This window comes from Pseudophryne corroboree, chromosome 1, assembly GCF_028390025.1.
Source record: "Pseudophryne corroboree isolate aPseCor3 chromosome 1, aPseCor3.hap2, whole genome shotgun sequence".
In the NCBI taxonomy this organism is placed as follows: Eukaryota; Metazoa; Chordata; class Amphibia; order Anura; family Myobatrachidae; genus Pseudophryne; species Pseudophryne corroboree.
This window is the reverse complement of record NC_086444.1, coordinates 207,852,430-207,877,001: the sequence shown is the minus strand read 5'-3', so window position 1 is coordinate 207,877,001 and position 24,572 is coordinate 207,852,430. Positions and strand designations below refer to the sequence as shown.

The 24,572-nt window shown below is 44.8% G+C and overlaps 1 protein-coding gene across 1 annotated transcript in view; it reads left to right on the top strand.

The window, feature by feature from the left end:
• PCSK1 (proprotein convertase subtilisin/kexin type 1) overlaps positions 1–24,572 on the top strand; it is a 127,347-nt gene that overhangs the window by 24,523 nt on the left and 78,252 nt on the right. The window contains exons 3-6 of the mRNA XM_063964045.1: positions 3,681–3,791; positions 6,222–6,368; positions 7,597–7,673; positions 10,464–10,552. Coding sequence (XP_063820115.1) covers positions 3,681–3,791; positions 6,222–6,368; positions 7,597–7,673; positions 10,464–10,552 — 424 coding nt within the window. The remainder of the gene's footprint in view (positions 1–3,680; positions 3,792–6,221; positions 6,369–7,596; positions 7,674–10,463; positions 10,553–24,572) is intronic.

Below are 24,572 nucleotides of genomic sequence, written 5' to 3'. Positions count from 1 at the left end.
TCAGATTGAAGATGTCAGTGTTGAAGTACACCAGGATGAGGAGGATATGGGTGTTGCTGGCGCTGGGGAGGAAATTGACCAGGAGGATTCTGATGGTGAGGTGGTTTGTTTAAGTCAGGCACCCGGGGAGACACCTGTTGTCGGTGGGAGGAATATGGCCGTTGACATGCCAGGTGAAAATACCAAAAAAATCAGCTCTTCGGTGTGGAGGTATTTCAACAGAAATGCGGACAACAGGTGTCAAGCCGTGTGTTCCCTTTGTCAAGCTGTAATAAGTAGGGGTAAGGACGTTAACCACCTCGGAACATCCTCCCTTATACGTCACCTGCAGCGCATTCATAATAAGACAGTGACAAGTTCAAAAACTTTGGGTGACAGCGGAAGCAGTCCACTGACCAGTAAATCCCTTCCTCTTGTAACCAAGCTCACGCAAACCACCCCACCAACTCCCTCAGTGTCAATTTCCTCCTTCCCCAGGAATGCCAATAGTCCTGCAGGCCATGTCACTGGCAATTCTGACGATTCCTCTCCTGCCTGGGATTCCTCCGATGCATCCTTGCGTGTAACGCCTACTGCAGCTGGCGCTGCTGTTGTTGCTGCTGGGAGTCGATGGTCATCCCAGAGGGGAAGTCGTAAGCCCACTTGTACTACTTCCAGTAAGCAATTGACTGTTCAACAGTCCTTTGCGAGGAAGATGAAATATCACAGCAGTCATCCTGCTGCAAAGCGGATAACTGAGGCCTTGACAACTATGTTGGTGTTAGACGTGCGTCCGGTATCCGCCGTTAGTTCACAGGGAACTAGACAATTTATTGAGGCAGTGTGCCCCCGTTACCAAATACCATCTAGGTTCCACTTCTCTAGGCAGGCGATACCGAGAATGTACACGGACGTCAGAAAAAGACTCACCAGTGTCCTAAAAAATGCAGTTGTACCCAATGTCCACTTAACCACGGACATGTGGACAAGTGGAGCAGGGCAGGGTCAGGACTATATGACTGTGGCAGCCCACTGGGTAGATGTATGGACTCCCGCCGCAAGAACAGCAGCGGCGGCACCAGTAGCAGCATCTCGCAAACGCCAACTCTTTCCTAGGCAGGCTACGCTTTGTATCACCGGTTTCCAGAATACGCACACAGCTGAAAACCTCTTACGGCAACTGAGGAAGATCATCGCGGAATGGCTTACCCCAATTGGACTCTCCTGTGGATTTGTGGCATCGGACAACGCCAGCAATATTGTGTGTGCATTAAATATGGGCAAATTCCAGCACGTCCCATGTTTTGCACATACCTTGAATTTGGTGGTGCAGAATTATTTAAAAAACGACAGGGGCGTGCAAGAGATGCTGTCGGTGGCCAGAAAAATTGCGGGACACTTTCGGCGTACAGGCACCACGTACAGAAGACTGGAGCACCACCAAAAACTACTGAACCTGCCCTGCCATCATCTGAAGCAAGAAGTGGTAACGAGGTGGAATTCAACCCTCTATATGCTTCAGAGGTTGGAGGAGCAGCAAAAGGCCATTCAAGCCTATACAATTGAGCACGATATAGGAGGTGGAATGCACCTGTCTCAAGCGCAGTGGAGAATGATTTCAACGTTGTGCAAGGTTCTGATGCCCTTTGAACTTGCCACACGTGAAGTCAGTTCAGACACTGCCAGCCTGAGTCAGGTCATTCCCCTCATCAGGCTTTTGCAGAAGAAGCTGGAGACATTGAAGGAGGAGCTAACACGGAGCGATTCCGCTAGGCATGTGGGACTTGTGGATGGAGCCCTTAATTCGCTTAACAAGGATTCACGGGTGGTCAATCTGTTGAAATCAGAGCACTACATTTTGGCCACCGTGCTCGATCCTAGATTTAAAGCCTACCTTGGATCTCTCTTTCCGGCAGACACAAGTCTGCTGGGGTTGAAAGACCTGCTGGTGAGAAAATTGTCAAGTCAAGCGGAACGCGACCTGTCAACATCTCCTCCTTCACATTCTCCCGCAACTGGGGGTGCGAGGAAAAGGCTCAGAATTCCGAGCCCACCCGCTGGCGGTGATGCAGGGCAGTCTGGAGCGACTGCTGATGCTGACATCTGGTCCGGACTGAAGGACCTGACAACGATTACGGACATGTCGTCTACTGTCACTGCATATGATTCTCTCACCATTGAAAGAATGGTGGAGGATTATATGAGTGACCGCATCCAAGTAGGCACGTCACACAGTCCATACTTATACTGGCAGGAAAAAGAGGCAATTTGGAGGCCATTGCACAAACTGGCTTTATTCTACCTAAGTTGCCCTCCCACAAGTGTGTACTCCGAAAGAGTGTTTAGTGCCGCCGCTCACCTTGTCAGCAATCGGCGTACGAGGTTACATCCAGAAAATGTGGAGAAGATGATGTTCATTAAAATGAATTATAATCAATTCCTCCGCGGAGACATTGACCAGCAGCAATTGCCTCCACAAAGTACACAGGGAGCTGAGATGGTGGATTCCAGTGGGGACGAATTGATAATCTGTGAGGAGGGGGATGTACACGGTGATATATCGGAGGGTGATGATGAGGTGGACATCTTGCCTCTGTAGAGCCAGTTTGTGCAAGGAGAGATTAATTGCTTCTTTTTTGGGGGGGGTCCAAACCAACCCGTCATATCAGTCACAGTCGTGTGGCAGACCCTGTCACTGAAATGATGGGTTGGTTAAAGTGTGCATGTCCTGTTTTGTTTATACAACATAAGGGTGGGTGGGAGGGCCCAAGGACAATTCCATCTTGCACCTCTTTTTTCTTTTATTTTTCTTTGCGTCATGTGCTGTTTGGGGAGGGTTTTTTGGAAGGGACATCCTGCGTGACACTGCAGTGCCACTCCTAAATGGGCCCGGTGTTTGTGTCGGCCACTAGGGTCGCTAATCTTACTCACACAGTCAGCTACCTCATTGCGCCTCTTTTTTTCTTTGCGTCATGTGCTGATTGGGGAGGGTTTTTTGGAAGGGACATCCTGCGTGACACTGCAGTGCCACTCCTAAAAGGGCCCGGTGTTTGTGTCGGCCACTAGGGTCGCTTATCTTACTCACACAGTCAGCTACCTCATTGCGCCTCTTTTTTTCTTTGCGTCATGTGCTGATTGGGGAGGGTTTTTTGGAAGGGACATCCTGCGTGACACTGCAGTGCCACTCCTAGATGGGCCAGGTGTTTGTGTCGGCCACTAGTGTCGCTTAGCTTAGTCATCCAGCGACCTTGGTGCAAATTTTAGGACTAAAAATAATATTGTGAGGTGTGAGGTATTCAGAATAGACTGAAAATGAGTGGAAATTATGGTTTTTGAGGTTAATAATAATATGGGATCAAAATGACCCCCAAATTCTATGATTTAAGCTGTTTTTTAGTGTTTTTTTTAAAAAAACACCCGAATCCAAAACACACCCGAATCCGACAAAAAAAATTCGGTGAGGTTTTGCCAAAACGCGGTCGAACCCAAAACACGGCCGCGGAACCGAACCCAAAACCAAAACACAAAACCCGAAAAATTTCAGGCGCTCATCTCTAGTGCATACTTCAATTGTTTGCTGTTCCCACACTTATACCACATATGCAATGTATTCTAAAAATAAGTGATGTATTTCCAATAGCTGTAATTTGAAATAGTGTATAATACTGCAAATAACAAATGATGTGCTGATGTAATCCTAGGTGTCATGGGCAGAACAGCAGTATATTAAAGAGAGGAGTAAGCGCTTTTCCTCCAGGGCAGACACAGAGAATCTATTCAATGATCCTATGTGGAGTCATCAGTGGTATTTGGTAAGTGGTCAAAGTCATTAAAACATCATGAGAGCTATTTATAACAACATCACATGGGCTGGAGGTATGGCATCAAGGGCCTAATTCAGATCTGATCGCAGCAGCAAATTTGTTAGCAAATGGGCAAAGCCATATGCACTGCAGGGGGGCAGATATAACGTGCAGAGAGAGTTACATTTGGGTGGGTTATTTTGGTTAAATGTGCAGGGTAAATACTGGCTGCTTTATTTTTACACTGCAATTTAGGTTTCAGTTTGAACACTCCCCACCTAAATCTAACTTTCTCTGCAGATGTTATTTCTGCCCCCCCTGCAGTGCACATGGGGCCTAATTCTGAGTTGATTGCAGCATCAAATTTGGTAGCAGTTGGGCAAAACCATGTGCACTGCAGGAGGGGCAGATATAACATGTGAAGAGAGAGTTAGTTTTGGGTGTGACGTGTTCAAACTGAAATCTAAATTGCAGAGTAAAAATAAAGCAGCCAGTATTTACCCTGCACAGAAACAAAATAACCCACCCAAATCTAACTCTCTCTACAAATGTTATATCTGCCCCCCATGCAGTGCACATGGTTTTGCCCAATTGCTAACAAACTTGCTGCTGCGATCAACTCAGAATTACCCCCATGGTTTTGCCCATTTGCTAACAAATTTGCCACTGAAATCAGGTCTGAATTAGGCCCCAAGTCTCCTGCCTTCAATGTAAACTGCATCTTGTAGGAGTGACTATATTAGTTTCACTTTGCACTCTACCCTTTGGCACTGACAAATGAGTGAAGCCATAAAACTAATTAGAGTTTCCTCAGTTCAAAGTAAGAAAAAGGGAAAGTAAATAAATAAATAAATAAATAAATAAATATAACCTTTTATTTACAGTATATGACTCACATTTATAGCTGATAATTTAAAGAAAGCTAGCCAATTACATTTTTAGGTGAATGAATGGGCTAGCACTCAGAAAATAAAATTGAAATACATTTCTAAAAATCCCCCAACCCTCCCGGTCAATAATGGTTCTTGCCACTTAGCATTAGTCCCTATCCTGTAGGAAGGGTTTGACCAAATTACCATTAAGTAAAACCAATATGAGGATACTTATCTTTTTTTAAACAAACGCCACCTGCTAGGAAGGAATCCACTAGGAGACTGTGACTGATGTTAGGCAGTATAGCCTGGTATTAAAGTGTTCGGAACGGGACATTTTTTTACATGGAAACTTTTTTTTTTAACGTGCTGACTGGCAAGATGGCTAACACTGGCCGTTGTTTGAGCTATCTCATTTGCCACATGCACCTCTATTTTTCCGGTGCTTTTTCCTGCAGGTTTCCTGCGGTATATGAAACTACAACTTAATAAATTGTTTTGTATTCTTAACATTGGGATGATGATTTGTATTGTGGCAGTTATGAAAGTGCTTAGATTATTAGATTGGGAGACTTGGCTACAAATGGAGTGACACCATCAGGTACCCCCCTCTCCTGGTATGCATAGTCACTTCACCCTCTGCAATGTATTAGCACCACCACCAGAGTCGGACTGAGCTACACGGGTACAGGGGAAACCCACTATCTGATGGCCCATCTCCTCCTCTAGGGATCAGGTTTCAGAGTGTGCACTACAATTATACATTATACCTATGTTATATCAGAGGCGTCACCAGGTGTGGTAACATCCGGTGCGCACTCTGTATTTTTACTCCCCCCCCCCCACTCATCCCGCTGGAGCCGCGGCCGCTCGAAAATGGGTCGTGACCTAACTTAAAGGGGCATGGCCTCTCAGGTGTCCTCTTCTTCACTCTAGGGGCATGTCCAGCTTCCCTGAAGACGCTGGCTGCCCCTGGAGACTGGGCAGTGAGCAGTGCCGGCTCCTTATCTGTGACAGGAGCCGAGTACTGTAGATGATTATCACACTGCAGCACTTGGCTCCTGTCACTGCAGAAGAGCCGGCACTTTGGTGTCACCCCTTCCGAGGGTGACACCTGGGTGCTGGCCGCGCCCGCCTTCTGACGCCACTGTGTTATATTATACTGCACAGGACTATGGTGTATTTTCTAGAGTTCAGTGCTGTTATTAATCTGGTACGTTATCATGCATGAACTATTAGTATGTACTATATATATATTTATACAGGAACCTAAATCATAAACTCTGTAATGGTTAGCCATGCCTCTCTGGTGGCTGGACACATCCCTAAGCATGGGCCCCTACCACTGCATTTCCCAAGGGGCCCTTCTTGCCCAGGTCCAACATTGGCCACCACTGATAATTTTAATTGCAAAAAATGTATAAACATTGTATTTACATATAAGAAATTGTAATAGCAATTTGATGCATAAATGAACCAGGAAATATGTCTGCTTGCTCCTAATTAACGACCCAACTGATTAAAAAACAAAAACGTTCCATGCTAATTTTTTATTTTATATTCCCAGCAAGACACAAGAGCCAGCCCATCTTTACCCAAGTTGGACCTTCATGTTATCCCAGTATGGAGAAAAGGAATAACTGGAAAAGGCGTTGTTGTAACTGTACTCGATGATGGTCTTGAATGGAATCATACAGATATCTATGCAAATTATGTAAGTTTAATGCAGTGGTTCTCAAATGTGTGCCGTGGCACCCTGGGGTGCCTCAGGACACTTGCAGGGGTGCCTTGGATTGGTGGTCCAGGACCAAAATAATTTAGTTATGGTTAATGTAATAGGCAAAACCAGTGCTGGTGGCTGTCAATTATAACATATGTGGACAAACGGAAGCAAATCTTCTCCCTCACCACATAACTGAACTCAAGGATGACATATAAACACAATTTACTTAGTTTAATATTTCTCTCTAAATTTCTCAGTAAGAAACTTTTGGCCATGGGGTGCTGTGAAAAATAATTGTGATACCCTAAGGCGCCGTGATTCAACAAATACCCTGTTGGCCAGAGACAAGTAGCTAATTCCACTGGGTTAGATAAATTCCTAATGGATAAGGATATCCAGGGTTACGGGGCATAGTCACGCACTATGGTTATTATAAAAAAGAGGGGTTAATCGGAACGGCAGTCAGCAACTTCAGTCAAAATTTTATACAAAATAATCGTGCATAGGAGACCACAAATGGGTTGAACCCGATGGACAATTGTTGTTTTTCAACCTTACATACTATGTTACTATGTTACATATGTAACCTATCTGCAGACACGGGACCTGTCAGTCAGCTGCAATTAACTTATTGTCATTGTACAGAGCCATCTCTTCTGTACAAATTATATAGGATCATACATGTGTAAATGGTCCTTCTTGCCATCTGCAAATTGCACCTAATCTCTGTCCATAGTTCTGCTGCGCATAGACTACTCTATTATAGGTTTCTATCTTTTTCACTATGGCTGATTTTGGACATCTGTAATCTGCCAGAGCCTGGTAAAATGACCAGGTGAGGGGTAAGTAGGTATTATATTTGCAATAAGCCTTCATGTTTTGGTGTGATTGAGACAAGACATGGGAAAGAACAACAAGTTTTAAGATTACAAAGTTTCCCCATGAAAATTGTTTTGACTTAAAATTGTATTTTATTTCCCCTATGCTGTATATTACTTGTATTCTGTATACGTTACCAGAGGGACCTCAGCTGGTTTATGTGGAACGAATAAACAGTAGAAACTTTGTGCTAAATAGTTATTTCTTCCCCAGCGTGCCTATACAAATGTAAGCGTTGTATAATCATAATTAGGTAGTTAATGTAAGCCAATGTAATTATTCCATGGTTTGTGCACTGCTTGTGCTATATTTGATTCTAGATTAATGCTTTGTTTTCCAGGATCCAGAAGCAAGTTATGACTTCAATGATAATGACAAAGACCCCTTCCCACGATATGACATTACAAATGAGAACAAGTAAGTATATAAGCATTGCATTTGGTACGAAAAATAGAATATAAACACAGTAACATAAGTGTGAAATGTGTAAAGGATTTACATATTAATGTCAAATATATGAAGCTTAATTGCAGTTTATGGGGTATATGCAATTGCGGTCGAATTGCCGCAAATGTAGAAAAACGTGGCATTTTCGACACAACAAAAAAAATTCGACAATGCAATACAGTACTTTTCGACAAAAAAACGTCCGTTTCAGATTCGACTTTTTGAAATTCGACAGTTGTCAAATTCGACATGTCTGCAATGGTAAAAATGCGGCTTTTCGACAAAAGTATATTCAATTGAAGAATGTCGATTCGACAACAGTGCTTTTCGACAGTCATTTCATCAATTTCAGTCCGCCTCATTTTGGTGGCGGAATCTAATAAACATTTTCAAAAACATGTTTTTTTTGTGGTTTTTTTGTTGCTAATAGCATATCTATTTATATTAGAAGGGATTATCTACTTGGTTTGTCTATTAGGAGCCACAAGTATTATTTATATATTTTTTAAAAGAATATTATTATTTTTTTACTGACTAAAATATTATGGAGAGATCAGAGCATGTTTTTCAGTGGGAATGGGTGGGAATGGGATAAAAATCAAGAAAAAAAATGCGTGGGGTCCCCCCTCCTAAGCATAACCAGCCTCGGGCTCTTTGAGCTGGTCCTGGTTGTAAAAATATGGGGGGGAAATTGACAGGGGATCCCCCGTATTTTTACAACCAGCACCGGGCTCTGCATCCGGTCTTGGTGCAAAAAATACGGGGGGCCAAAAGACGTAGGGGTCCCATGTATTTTTAACACCAGCACCGGGCTCCACTAGCTGGAGAGATAATGCCACAGCCGGGGGACACTTTTATACCGGTCCCTGCGGCCGTGGCATTAAATCCCCAACTAGTCATCCCTGGCCGGGGTACCCTGGAGGAGTGGGGACCCCTTAAATCAAGGGGTCCCCCCCTCCAGCCACCCAAGGGCCAGGGGTGAAGCCCGAGGCTGTCCCCCCCATCCAAGGGCTGCGGATGGGGGGCTAATAGCCTTGTGTCAAATAAAAGAATATTGTTTTTTGTAGCAGAACTACAAGTCACAGCAAGCCTCCCCGCAAGCTGGTACTTGGAGAACCACAAGTACCAGCATGCGGGGGGAAACGGGCCCGCTGGTACCTGTAGTTCTACTGCAAAAAAATACCCAAATAAAAACAGTACACGCACACTGTGAAAGTAAAACTTTATTACATACATGCACGCCGACACACACATACTTACCTATGTTGACACGCCGACTCGGTCCACTTCTCCAAGTGGAATCCACGGGGTACCTGAAACTAAAATTATACTCACCAAAATCCAGTGTAGATCTGTCCTCTTCTTTTTTGTAATCCTCACCGCTGACTGCAAAGTTCCCACCATTGAAGATAATGGAGCGGCATAGTGCTATGCGCTGTCTGACAGCTCAGATGCGCACAGCTAATCAGGAGAGTGCCACAACGTGGCGCTCCCTGATTGGCTGAAGGGACTCTCTGTGACAGGAGTCACGTGGGTCCCGGCATTCGGGGAAAGGGGTCCCATATGTAAACATGGGACCCCTTTCAGTGCGTGGTCCAGGTAATGCGGTTTGTTTTTTTGCCAAGTACGTGGATTATAAGGAGAAGAGGACAGATGCTACACAGGATTTTTGTGAGTATAATTTTATTTTCAGGTACCCCATGGATTCTACATGGAGAAGTGGACAGAGTCGGCGTGTGAACATAGGTAAGTATGTGTGTGTCGGCATGCATGTATGTAATAAAGTTTTACTTTCACGGTGTGCGTGTACTGTTTTTATTTGGGTATTTTTTTGCAGTAGAACTACAGGTACCAGCGGGCCCGTTTCCCCTCCGCATGCTGGTACTTGTGGTTCTCCAAGTACCAGCTTGCGGGGGAGGCTTGCTGGGTCTTGTAGTTCTGCTACAAAAAACAATATTCTTTTATTTGACACAAGGCTATCAGCCCCCCATCCGCAGCCCTTGGATGGGGGGGGGGCAGCCTCGGGCTTCACCCCTGGCCCTTGGGTGGCTGGAGGGGGGGGGGGGGAACCCTTGATTTAAGGGGTCACCACTCCTCCAGGGTACCCCGGCCAGGGATGACTAGTTGGGGATTTAATGCCACGGCCGCAGGGACCGGTATAAAAGTGTCCCCCGGCTGTGGCATTATCTCTCCAGCTAGTGGAGCCCGGTGCTGGTGTTAAAAATACGGGGGATCCCTACGCTTTTTGTCCCCCGTATTTTTTGCACCAGGACCGGACGCAGAGCCCGGTGCTGGTTGTAAAAATACGGGGGATCCCCTGTCAATGTTTTCCCCGTATTTTTACAACCAGGACCGGTTCAAAGAGCCCGAGGCTGGTTATGCTTAGGAGGGGGGACCCCACGCATTTTTTTTCTGTTTTTTTTAAACACTTTTGTGCCGTCCAAAAAGTGGAAACCAGGACACACACTATACGTCAATTGGTCCGTTTTTCGACAGCGGGACTGTCGAATCCGTTTTTTATTGAATATGTCGAATTCGGGTCCCAGCGGCAGGGTGTCTGACTGTTGAATTGTGTTGAATTAAAAAACTATTGCATATACCCCTATGTGAGATCATTCAAGTGCAATGGTAAAATGTAACTTTTATATGATCGTTATCTCACCAGTAGTATTTTGACGGTAGCAATTACTAAAAGTAATTCACTTTTATTATTATTAAAGTAACTGATTGCATTTCATTTCTTGTTGTCCATATTTGTAGACATGGCACAAGATGTGCGGGAGAAGTTGCAATGATTGCAAACAATAAGAAATGTGGTGTTGGCGTGGCATACAATGCTAAAGTAGGAGGTAAGAGTCAAGATTATGGGAGAGATGTATCAAACCTTCTAAAGAGGACAAGTGAGGAAGTGAGGAAGTTGCACATAGCAACCAATCCACTTTTAGATTTTTATCCAGTAAATTCTATAACATCACAGTTAGAAGCTTATTGTTGCTATGGGCAACCCCTGTCCTCTTTAGAAAGTTTGTTACAGTACATGCACCAAGTCATCCCTATCCCGATGTCCTTACAAATGATAAAATATTACAATGTATAATTCATAGTTAAACCTTTAAGTCAAGAAGGAGTTTTGAAATTTTGATACAGTATATTGCAAAACAGCATCTTTTTTACAATAGAAGGCCTGTGGACATTTATTAGGGTCTCTATTCTTAGGCTGTTATTGAGCTGGACACTGAATGGACTTTAATACATTTTTGTCCATCCAGTATTTGAATTCCCTTATTTGAGGTTCAATACTGTTGAGCCCAGTTGCTGGTGAACACCGCACACAGCATTGCATCTTAGGCAGATTAGCATTGAATGAGCATGTCTGCGATCCGTATCGGGACCCTTTGGCTCTGCTGATGTAGGTGTATGAGTAAGAAGGATGTAATAGGGGCATGCTCATGAAGTGATAACGAATGAGGCTTGATGCTACTTTGACTCATGGGTTTTACATAGTGTGTGTGCAGCATGGACAGTGGTAATGAAGTTCACTGAAAGCTGGCAGATGCAGGGTGTCCAGATATACTGAAGCTGTAGCATATGCAGATATACTGAAAATGATTGCAGCTACAGGATATGCAGATATACTGAAGACACTTGCTGAAGCAGGATATGCAGATATACTGGAGATGTTGACAGATGAAGAATATCCAGATATGCTGGAGATGTGCAGAAGCAAGCAAGGAATCCAAATATGCAAAGAGACTGGAGATGCTGAAACAGAGACAGGAGATGCAGATAGCCTGGAGATGTAGGCAGATGCAGGGAATCCGGATATGCTAGAAATGTATCAGATGCAGGGAATCATAATAACTGGAGATGTAGCAGATGCAGGATATCAGGATAAATGGATATAGCTCTTATCCAGGAAACACAGATTTGTTGGAGGCAGCACTTTAAACAGAGCATATGGAAATGCTGGAGGCAACGCTGAAGAGGACACATGTATAAGCTGGAGACAGGAACATAGTATTGGTGTGAAGGAACACTGATACAGCACTGGCAATGTTCATGTAACCATGACCTGCGATCAGGAACTATCCCAGAGGGAAGGCTTTGCTCTGACCAAAAACAGTTGCCTGTCTCAGGATTAAGTAGGAACAGGATGAAGTCCATTGGAGAATTTAATCAGATGACCGGTGCAGCACAGTGGTTGGCTAAATGAATCACATGACAGAGTTCAAGATGGCTACAGAGAACATGCAGAATGTTTAGAGGTTAATAACAGATCTGGATTTCAGGATCACTGCTGTAAGATAAGAGTGTATTAAGCAGCAACTAGTAACATCCGACGTGGGTCTCTGGAGAAGTAACTATAATTATATGGGTGCACCGCACACCCTGCACCCATTATAGATACGACAGTAGTTTTCATACACCTAGTGTCAACATGCCATATGACTGGGCTGCTCCAATAGGTGTAGAATAGCATCTTTTTCTTTACATTTTGCATCTTGCTAGCATTGCAGATGCAGCGAAAACACCACTCGCAGTGTAATACAGATGTGGGCTATGGCTTTAACTGCATGGGAATTACTCTGATACACGTATAAAGTCGCAGATACAGCACAACAGAACTTAAGGCATGAGAAAAAGCCACAGCCGCTGCTTCGTAGCACTTCATATACAGATTCAGCCGCACACAGGCCCTCATTCCGAGTTGTTCGCTCGCTAGCTGCTTTTAGCAGCATTGCACACGCTGGGCCGCCGCCCTCTGGGAGTGTATCTTAGCATAGCAGAATTGTGAATGAAAGATTAGCAAAACTGCTACTAAATAAGTCTTTGCAGTTTTTGAGTAGCTCCAGACCTACTCACAGATTGCGATCAGCTCAGTCCGTTTAGTTCCTGGTTTGACGTCACAAACACGCCCTGCGTTTGGCCAGCCACCCCCCTGTTTCTCCAGACATTCACACATTTTTCCCTGACACGCCTGCGTTTTTTAGCCAACGCCGTAAAAACGCTGAGTTGCCGCTCAGAAACGCCCCTTTCCTGTCAATCATTTACCGAACAGCAGTGCGACTGAAAAGCGTTGTACGAACACCAGCAAATCTACTAAGTTTTGTGTTAAATAACTTAGAACATGCGCGCTGCGTACCATGCGCATGCGCATTTAGCAACAAATCGCATCATAGCGAAAATCGGCAACTAGTGAACAACTCGGAATGATCACCACAGATCAGTGAAAGCTACCAAAGTAGTTTTGTCACTTCCAGTTGTTTTATTTATGCAAATAATACACACATTTTGATTGAAAAAGACCCTTGGCAGGGCTGAGTCACTCAGTACCTGTTTGGTCCAACTGTGTGCACACTGTGTGAGGACACATTAGTACTACTGTATTCTAATTCCTTTCCAGAAAGACCCAGTACATGCAGGATTACAAAGATGCATCAAGTATTTGTGGATAGTGACCAGCCACCCGCTACATCTTTGCTGCGTATAGCAGTCTTCTGTAGTGGGACCGCGATGAATACGGATCACGGTATACTGTTGCGTATGCATTGCTAGCTGGCTCCTATTCAAAAGACAGCATAGTGCAGGTTACACCCTGCTATGCCGGGAGTTGTGGTATGCATCCAGGGCTGTTTCTAGACAATTTGTCTCCCAGTGTGAACATTAAAATTAAAATGTGCCCAATCCCCCCCACCACCACCACCACTCATAGACATTCTAAAATTCACCCCACCCCCATAGGCATAAAAAAAAAATTTGGCACGTGTGGCCTTGCTAAACGGGCATGGCCTTCCAGGAAAAGACTACCTTACATCCCAGTTTTTGACCCTGCATTAACAGACCTCGGCCACCACAGGAAAAAAATCCACTATATTACACCCCAACAGGGACGTGCAGTCAGTAGAGGCTGTCATACTGCCTGTCATACTGCCTGTCATACTACAGTTTTGACTATAAAAATGATTCGATTAATACAAAGAAGATATTTATAACTTTATAAGTAGAGATGAGCGGGTTCGGTTCCTCTGGATCCGAACCCCCCCGAACTTCACCCATTTTACACGGTTCCGAGGAAGCCTCGGATCTATCCTCCTTTCTCGGTTAACCAGAACGCGCCCGAACGTCATCATCCCGCTGTCGGATTCTTGCGAGATCCGTATTCTATATAAGGAGCCGCGCATCGCTGCCATTTTCACTCGTGCTTTGGAGATTGAACGGAGAGGACGTGGCTGCGTTCTCTCCCTGAAAAGCTCCGTAATCTATGCTCAGTGTGCTGCAAATATCTGTGCTCAGTGTGCTGCAAATAATCTGTGCTCAGTGTGCTGAAAATATCTACGTTCTCTGCCTGAAAACGCTCCATATCTGTGCTCAGTGTGCTGCAAATATCTGATCAGTGTGCTGCATTGTGGGGACTGGGGACCACCAGTATATAATTGTGACAAGAACACTGGGATAGTGTTTGAGGGCAGGTATATTTGTCCCAGGTTCTTGTCTTACATGTTTTAGAAAATGTTAACTTCTAGGAAAAATGCTTTTTTGTTTTGTCTGAACCTTTTCAGTTTGCTGTAAAAGCTGGGTAAAGGCTCTGAGAGAGAGATAAGGCGAGTTCTAGACATTGGGCCCAGTTCGGGTCTTTGGCCTCACAGAGGGCTAATCAGGGTTTCAGCTGTGTAAGAGTGTTATAGTGCTTCTAACCTGATTAGTATGGGCAGACTGCCTGGGAAGGCTGCAGGATCTGTGTGTGAGAGACACGTTTTCTGATGCAAGTAAGCTATACAGTATGTACTGAAGAACTCTGTGTTTTGTTTAGTGACAGTTAGGAATATCTTATGTTTAGTTAGTGCCGGACAGGCAAGGTATTTTTATTTTGGGGTTTGTTTTATTTTCTGTTTCAATAAAACTGGCCGGGGTCAGTTGTACCAGAAACTGGACTTGTGTTGTTCCTCAGCTGCTGCATGCGGCCATATTCCCCAGGAAAAGGCGCCTTGCACCCCTACAGTGTTACAACTTGGTGGAGAATGCGAGCACACCGTTCTGCGCATAAGTGAAAGCAGCAGCTTTGTGAGGCCTGCAGAAAACGGTGGTTTATGCAGATACAGCCCAGTGTAAAGTTACTGAGACTCACCCCTGAGGGTTTGAAATATGTCCTGGGTGAAAGCAGCTACAAAGCCGCCTGAAAAATCTGTCGACATGGAGGATCTGCTTAAAGCCTTGCTGCAAGCTACAGCGGCTCAGCAGGAGGCCAACCGACAGCAGCAGGTGGCAATGGAGGAAAATTGGAGACTACAGCAGGAGGCCAACAGACAGCAGCAGGTGGCAATGGAGGAAAATAAGAGACAACAGCAGGCAGTTGTTGATGAACTTTACAGGCAACAGCGTCAGGATAGAGAGGCCTTAGCAGAAGTGGTGCAGAGACTTGCAGCTCGGGTTGGAGATGTGGCCGTCAGTGCTCCAACCAGCTCTAGTTCTATACGGGCCAGTCACTTCCTGCAGAAAATGACAGAGGCTGATGATGTGGAGGCCTATCTGACCACGTTTGAAAGGACTGCCGAGCGTGAGAACTGGCCGAAAGCACAGTGGGCCAGTCTGCTGGCACCTTTCCTGTCAGGTGAGCCCCAAAAAGCTTACTTTGATTTAAGCCCCGCTGAGGCTCGGGACTATGATAAACTAAAGACTGAGATCCTGACCCGCCTGGGAGTCACGCTGTCAGTACGAGCACAACGGGTGCACCGTTGGCTGTACGCCATGGAGAAGCCTCCGCGCTCCCAGATGCACGACCTTATTCAGCTAACAAAAAAATGGCTACAGCCAGAGACATTAACTGGTCCCCAGATGGTGGAAAGAGTCGTCATGGACCGCTACTTGAGATCTTTGCCCATGGTCCTGCGCAAGTGGGTGAGCCATGGAAACCCGGGTACTGCTGACCAATTAGTGGACATGGTAGAGAGGTATTTGGCAGCAGAGGAACTACTGATGACCACCCAGCAACCCATAGATCCTCGACAGCGCCCTTCAGTAAAGACTGGTAAGACTGTTCCGTGGGAAAACGTTGCTGGGCGGTTAAGAGAACGCAAGGCTGGAGAGACTGTAAACACTGGCCCTGGAAACAGGCCAATGGGGCTAGAACGGTCTATGCTGCCCAAACGGGTTGATAATCGTGTGATTAAATGTTTTAGGTGTGGTATGCCAGGTCATGTTATTGCCAATTGCCCAGTCACGCAAGAACCCATGCAATGTGATGCTGCCTTTGAATGTCGCAGAATGTCTTTCTTTGCTAGGTTAGCCTGTACTGTGGTACCTTCACCTGAGCTGGAAAAACAAATGTGTGATGTGTTCTTAGAGGGTAACCGGGTAGAGGCCTTGCTAGATTCAGGAAGTTTAGTTACCCTCGTGAAAGCTGGGTTAGTGAACCCCTTAAAGGTCCAGCAAATACCTATTGGGGTAACTTGCATACATGGGGATACCCAACATTATGCCACTGCTGAGGTGAATATAGAAACTTGTTGTGGGTCAGCAATAGTTAAAGTGGGACTGGTCCCTACCTTGGTGCATGAGGCCATAATAGGGAGGGATTTTCCTCATTTTTGGAAACTGTGGGAATCACGGTTATCTACAGATGTGAGAAGTAAAAAGCCAGTTGATAATACCGGTGATTTTATGGATGTACGTGGGTCTTCGGAACTTTCTGGCCCTTTGCCTTTTGCTAGTTTGGCTGGGGAAGTGACAGATGGGGAGTCCAGTGAGGACCCTCTTGCTGGGAACAGAGACATAGTAGTTAGAACGGAAAGCGTGCCTGACCTGGAGGTAAAGAAGGATCTGTTTGCGTCTGAACAGTTAAAGGATCCTACCTTAATAAAGGCTAGAGAGAATGTTAAGATTGTTAATGGGGAACCTGTGGTACCAGGTGACAGGGTTACGTATCCCCACATGGCCATCTGTAATGAGCTCTTGTACCACATTGTCAAAAGGGGTGAGGATGTGGTGGAACAGTTGGTAGTTCCCCAGCCTTATCGGAGAACGGTACTAGATTTAGCTCATAGTCACGTTACCGCAGGACATTTAGGGGCAGAAAAAACCACTGAAAGAGTTCTACAAAGGTTCTTTTGGCCAGTGGTTTATAAAGAAGTGTCTGAATATTGTTCTTCCTGTCCTGAATGCCAGTATCATGCCCCTAGACCCCATTTCAGGAGCCCACTAGTTCCCATGCCTATTATAGAGGTCCCGTTTGACAGAATAGCCATGGATCTCGTGGGGCCCTTGTTAAAGTCTGCTCGGGGCCATCAGTATATCCTGGTAATTATGGACTATGCCACTCGATATCCTGAGGCTGTCCCTTTACGCACTATCACAACCAAGGCGATAGCTAGGGAGCTGGTGCAGGTATTTAGTAGAGTGGGAATACCAAAAGAAATTTTGACTGACCAAGGTACTCCATTTATGTCAAGGATCATGAAAGAATTGTGCAAGTTATTTAAGGTCACTCACCTCAGGATGTCCATCTACCATCCCCAAACTGACGGGTTGGTGGAAAGGTTTAATAAAACATTAAAAAGTATGTTAAAAAAGGTTGTTGAGAGAGATGGGAAAAACTGGGATTGTTTGTTGCCCTACTTGTTAATGGCCATCAGAGAAGTTCCTCAGTCCTCTACGGGGTTTTCTCCATTTGATTTGTTGTATGGTAGACACCCCAGAGGGCTGTTGGATATTGCCAAAGAGACGTGGGAAGGACAGCCCACTCCTTATAGAAGCGTTATTGAGCATGTAACACAAATGCAGGATAGGATTGCAGCCGTGGTACCTGTTGTCAGAGAGCACATGGAACAGGCCCAAAGTGCTCAACAGAGGGTCTATAACCGGAGTGCCAAGATACGGGAATTTGCTCCTGGAGATAGAGTTCTTGTTTTGGTACCCACTGTGGAAAGCAAATTCCTAGCTAAATGGCAGGGTCCATTTGAGATTAGGGAAAAAGTGAATGAGGTTAATTACAAAGTATACCAGCCGGGAAAGAGAAAACCCGAACAGATCTACCATGTTAACTTAATCAAACCCTGGAAAGATAGGTTGTCTCTGTCAGCGGAGCCTTGCCCTTCGGTGTCTTCACCCCGGTTGCTTCCCGCAGTGAAGGTGTCAGAGACATTATCAGCTGATCAGAACAATCAGGTTAAAGAATTTCTCATCCAAAATAGGGAGGTATTTTCAGAGCTGCCTGGCCGAACGACCATAATAAAACATGACATTGTCACAGAACCAGGGGTCAGGGTTCATTTAAAGCCATATAGGATTCCTGAAGCTCAGCGAGAAGCTATTTCTAAAGAAGTTAAAACCATGTTAGAACTTGGAGTCATAGAGGAGTCTAACAGTGAGTGGTCCAGTCCCATAGTGCTCATCCCGAAGCCCGACGGTAGCATACGCTTCTGTAATGACTTTCGTAAGTTAAATGAGGTGTCCAAGTTTGACGCATACCCCATGCCCCGTGTGGATGAGCTTGTAGAAAGGCTGGGAACAGCCAGGTTTCTCACCACATTGGACCTGACCAAAGGTTACTGGCAAATACCTTTATCTGATAGCGCCAAAGAAAAAACAGCCTTTTCGGTTCCGGAGGGGCTGTACCAGTATAAGATGTTACCCTTTGGGTTGCATGGGGCTCCAGCAACCTTTCAACGGGCGATGGATAAAATTTTGAGGCCCCATAGGAAATATGCAGCTGCCTATTTGGATGATGTGGTAATTCACAGTAAAGACTGGGGGTCCCATTTGGTTAAAGTACAAGCAGTACTGGACTCAATCAGAGAGGCAGGGTTAACTGCTAACCCAAAGAAGTGCTGCCTCGCAATGGAGGAGGTCAAATACTTGGGCTTCACCATAGGCAGAGGTCTGATTAGGCCCCAATTGAATAAAGTTGATTCTATTCAAAACTGGCCTCGTCCAGTGAATAAAAAACAGGTAAGGGCTTTTTTGGGAATTACTGGGTACTATAGACGGTTTATTCCCAATTTTGCGACCACAGCGGTGCCGTTGTCAGACCTTACCAAAGGGAAGCAGTCAAATGTGGTGAAATGGAACCCTGATGCAGAAAAGGCGTTCCAAGCGTTAAAAGTGGCTTTGTGTTCACAACCGGTGTTGATAACACCAGATTTTTCAAAAGAATTTGTGGTACAGACAGATGCCTCAGAGGTAGGGATAGGTGCTGTGCTGTCCCAAACCAGAGATGGGGACGAACACCCTATCATTTATTTGAGTAGGAAACTCAATGAGCATGAAAAAAGGTATGCCATTGTGGAAAAGGAGGCTTTGGCCATTAAGTGGGCACTAGATACCTTGAGATATTACCTCTTGGGTAGACAATTCAGACTAGTGACGGATCATGCCCCTTTAAAATGGATGTATGTAAATAGAGGCAAGAATGCTCGTGTAACTAGATGGTTTCTAGCGTTGCAGGACTTTAAGTTTACTGTCGAACATAGACCGGGAACACAATTGGCCAACGCAGATGCATTGTCTCGCATCTTCTGTTTGGGGGCTACAAGTGTTCCGGCCCCTAGGTCGAAACAGGGGAGGGGGATATGTGACAAGAACACTGGGATAGTGTTTGAGGGCAGGTATATTTGTCCCAGGTTCTTGTCTTACATGTTTTAGAAAATGTTAACTTCTAGGAAAAATGCTTTTTTGTTTTGTCTGAACCTTTTCAGTTTGCTGTAAAAGCTGGGTAAAGGCTCTGAGAGAGAGATAAGGCGAGTTCTAGACATTGGGCCCAGTTCGGGTCTTTGGCCTCACAGAGGGCTAATCAGGGTTTCAGCTGTGTAAGAGTGTTATAGTGCTTCTAACCTGATTAGTATGGGCAGACTGCCTGGGAAGGCTGCAGGATCTGTGTGTGAGAGACACGTTTTCTGATGCAAGTAAGCTATACAGTATGTACTGAAGAACTCTGTGTTTTGTTTAGTGACAGTTAGGAATATCTTATGTTTAGTTAGTGCCGGACAGGCAAGGTATTTTTATTTTGGGGTTTGTTTTATTTTCTGTTTCAATAAAACTGGCCGGGGTCAGTTGTACCAGAAACTGGACTTGTGTTGTTCCTCAGCTGCTGCATGCGGCCATATTCCCCAGGAAAAGGCGCCTTGCACCCCTACAGTGTTACAACTATATATACTTTTCTATAGCTTCTATACTGCTTGTCAGGACACATGGTCACAGTTACACCACTCTGTACTGATATATACAATAATATATATACTTTTCTATAGCTTCTATACTGCTTGTCAGGACACATGTGTCACAGTTACACCGCTCTGTACTGATATACAGTAATATATATACTTTTCTATAGCTTCTATACTGCTTTTCAGGACACATGGTCACAGATACACCGCTCTGTACTGATATATACAATAATATATATACTTTTCTATAGCCTCTATACTGCTTGTCAGGACAAATGGTCACAGTTACACTGCTCTGTACTGATATATACAATATATATATATACTTTTCTATAGCCTCTATACTGCTTGTCAGGTAAATGGTCACAGTTACACTGCTCTGTACTGATATATACAATAATTTGAAATACTTTTCTATAGCTTCTATACTGCTTTTCAGGACACACATGTGTCAGTTACACCGCTCTGTACTGATATACAGTAATATATATACTTTTCTATAGCCTCTATACTGCTTGTCAGGACAAATGGTCACAGTTACACTGCTCTGTACTGATATATACAATAATTTTAAATACTTTTCTATAGCTTCTATACTGCTTGTCAGGACACACATGTGTCACAGTTACACCGCTCTGTACTGATATACAGTAATATATATACTTTTCTATAGCTTCTATACTGCTTGTCAGGACACATAGTCACAGATACACCGCTCTGTACTGATATATACAATAATATATATACTTTTCTATAGCCTCTATACTGCTTGTCAGGACACATAGTCACAGTTACACTGCTCTACTGATATATACAATAATTTTAAATACTTTTCTATAGCTTCTATACTGCTTGTCAGGACACACATGTCTCACAGTTACACTGCTCTGTACTGATATACAGTAATATATATACTTTTCTATAGCTTCTATACTGCTTGTCAGGACACATGGTCACAGATACACCGCTCTGTACTGATATATACAATAATATATATACTTTTCTATAGCCTCTATACTGCTTGTCAGGACACATAGTCACAGTTACACTGCTCTACTGATATATACAATAATTTTAAATACTTTTCTATAGCTTCTATACTGCTTGTCAGGACACACATGTGTCACAGTTACACCGCTCTGTACTGATATATACAATAATATATATACTTTTCTATAGCTTCTATACTGCTTGTCAGGACACGTGTCACAGTTACACCGCTCTGTACTGATATACAGTAATATATATACTTTTCTATAGCTTCTATACTGCTTGTCAGGACACATGGGTCACAGTTACACTGCTCTGTACTGATATATACAATGATATATATACTTTTCTTATTTTCTATAGCTTCTATAATGCTTGTCAGGACACATGGGTCACAGTTACACCGCTCTGTACTGATATAGACAATAATATATATACTTTTCTATAGCTTCTATACTGCTTGTCAGGACACGTGTCACAGTTACACTGCTCTGTACTGATATATACAATAATATATATACTTTTCTATAGCTTCTATACTGCTTTTCAGGACACATGTGTCACAGTTACACTGCTCTGTACTGATATATACAAAAATATATATACTTTTCTATAGCTTCTAGTATTACAGTGCAGCATTTTGGTGACCAACAGTATACATATATAGTACAGTACAGTAGGCCATTGCTATTGATATATTACTAGCATATAATTCCACACATTAAAAAATGGAGAACAAAAATGTGGAGGGTAAAATAGGGAAAGATCAAGATCCACTTCCACCTCGTGCTGAAGCTGCTGCCACTAGTCATGGCCGAGACAATGAAATGCCATCAACGTCGTCTGCCAAGGCCGATGCCCAATGTCATAGTAGAGAGCATGTAAAATCCAAAAAACAAAAGTTCAGTAAAATGACCCAAAAATCAAAATTAAAAGCGTCTGATGAGAAGCGTAAACTTGCCAATATGCTATTTACGACACGGAGTGGCAAGGAACGGCTGAGGCCTTGTCCTATGTTCATAGCTAGTGGTTCAGCTTCACATGAGGATGGAAGCTCTCATCCTCCCGCTAGAAAAATTAAAAGACTTAAGCTGGCAAAAGCACAGCAAAGAACTGTACGTTCTTCTAAATCACAAATCCCCAAGGAGAGTCCAATTGTGTCGGTTGCGATGCCTGACCTGACCTTCCCAACACTGGACGGGAAGAGGTGGCGCCTTCCACCATTTGCACGCCCCCTGCAAGTGCTGGAAGGAGCACCCGCAGTCCAGTTCCTGATAGTCAAATTGAAGATGTCACTATTGAAGTACACCAGGATGAGGATATGGGTGTTGCTGGCACCTAGGAGGAAATTGACAAGGCGGATTCTGATGGTGAGGTGGTTTGTTTAAGTCAGGCACCCGGGGAGACACCTGTTGTCCGTGGGACGAATATGGCCATTGACATGCCTGGTCAAATTACAAATAAAATCACCTCTTCAGTGTGGAATTATTTTAACAGAAATGCGGACAACAGGTGTCAAGCCGTGTGTTGCCTTTGTCAAGCTGTAATAAGTAGGGGTAAGGACATTAACCACCTTGGAAGATCCTCCCTTATACGTCACCTGGAGCGCATTCATCAGAAGTCATTGACAAGTTCAAAAACTTTTGGTGACAGCGGAAGCAGTCCACTGTCAACTAAATCCCTTCCTCTTGTACCCAAGCTCCTGCAAACCACACCACCAACTCCCTCAGTGTCAATTTCCTCCTTAGACAGGAACGCCAATAGTCCTGCAGGCCATGTCACTGGCAAGTCTGACGAGTCCCCTCCTAACTGGGATTCCTCCGATGGATCCTATAGTGTAACGCCTACTGCTGCTGGCGCTGCTGTTGTTGCTGCTGGGAGTCGATCGTCATCCCAGAGGGGAAGTCGGAAGACCACTTGCACTCTTCCAGTAAGCAATTGACTGTCCAACAGTCCTTTGCGAGGAAGATGAAATATCACAGCAGTCATCCTGCTGCAAAGCGGATAACTCAGGTCTTGGCAGCTGCGGTGGTGTTAAACGTGTGTCCGGTATCCACCGTTAATTCACAGGGAATTAGAGAATTGCTTGAGCTACTGTATTCCATTTCTCTAGGCAGGCGATACCGAGAATGTACACAGACGTCAGAAAAAGAGTCACCAGTGTCCTAAAAAATGCAGTTGTACCCAATGTCCACTTAACCATGGACATGTGGACAAGTGGAGCCGGGCAGACTCAGGACTATATTACTGTGACAGCCCACTGGGTAGATGTATTCCCTCCCGCAGCAAGAACAGCGGCGGCACCAGTAGCAGCATCTCGCAAACGCCAACTCGTTCCTAGGCAGGCTACTCTTTGTATCACCGCTTTCCATAAAAGGCACACAGCTGACAACCTCTTACTTAAACTGAGGAACATCATCGTAGAATGGCTTACCCCAATTGGACTCTCCTGGGGATTTGTGACATCGGACAACGCCACCAATATTGTGCGTGCATTACATGTGGGCAAATTCCAGCACGTGAATTTGGTGGTGCAGATTTTTTTTAAAAGCGACAGGGGCATGCAAGAGATGCTGTCGGTGGCCCGAAAAATTGCGGGCCACTTTCGGCATTCAGCCTCCGCGTGCCGAAGACTGGAGCACTAGCAAACATTCCTGAACCTGCCCCGCCGTCATCTGAAGTAAGTGGTGGTAAGAAGGTGGAATTCAACCCTCCATATGCTTCAGAGGATGGAGGAGCAGCAAAAGGCCATTCAAGCCTATACATCTGCCTACGATATAGGCAAAGGAGGGGGAATGCACCTGACTCAAGCGCAGTGGAGAATGATTTCAACGTTGTGCAAGATTCTGCAACCCTTTGAACTTGCCACACGTGAAGTCAGTTCAGACACTGCCAGCCTGAGTGAGGTCATTCCCCTCATCAGGCTTTTGCAGAAGAAGCTGGAGAGATTGAAGGAGGAGCTAAAACGGAGCGATTCCGCTAGGCATGTGGGACTTGTGGATGGAGCCCTTAATTTGCTTAACCAGGATTCACGGGTGGTCAATCAGAGCACTACATTTTGGCCACTGTGCTCGATCCTAGGTTTAAAGCCTACGTTGTATCTCTCTTTCCGGCAGACACAAGTGTGCAGAGGTGCAAAGACCTGCTGGTGAGACACTTGTCAAGTCAAGCGGAATGTGACCAGTCAACAGCTCCTCCTTCACATTCTCCCGCAACTGGGGCTGCGAGGAAAAGGCTAAGAATTCCGAGCCCACCCGCTGGCGGTGATGCAGGGCAGTCTGGAGCGAGTGCTGGCATCTGGTCCGGACTGAAGGACCTGCCAACCATTACTTACATGTTGTCTACTGTCACTGCATATGATTCTGTCACCATTGAAAGAATGGTGGAGGATTATATGAGTGACCGCATCTAAGTAGGCACGTCAGACAGTCCGTACGTATACTGGCAGGAAAAAGAGGCAATTTGGAGGCCCTTGCGCAAACTTGCTTTATTTTACCTAAATTGCCCCTCCTCCAGTGTGAACTCCGAGAGAGTGTTTAGTGAAGCCGGTCACCTTGTCAGCAATCGGCGTACGAGGTTACTTCCAGAAAATGTGGAGAAGATGATGTTCATCAAAATGAATTATAATCAATTCCTCCGTGGAGACATTCACCAGCAATTGCCTCCAGAAAGTACACAGGGACCTGAGATGGTGGATTCCAGTGGGGACGAATTAATAATC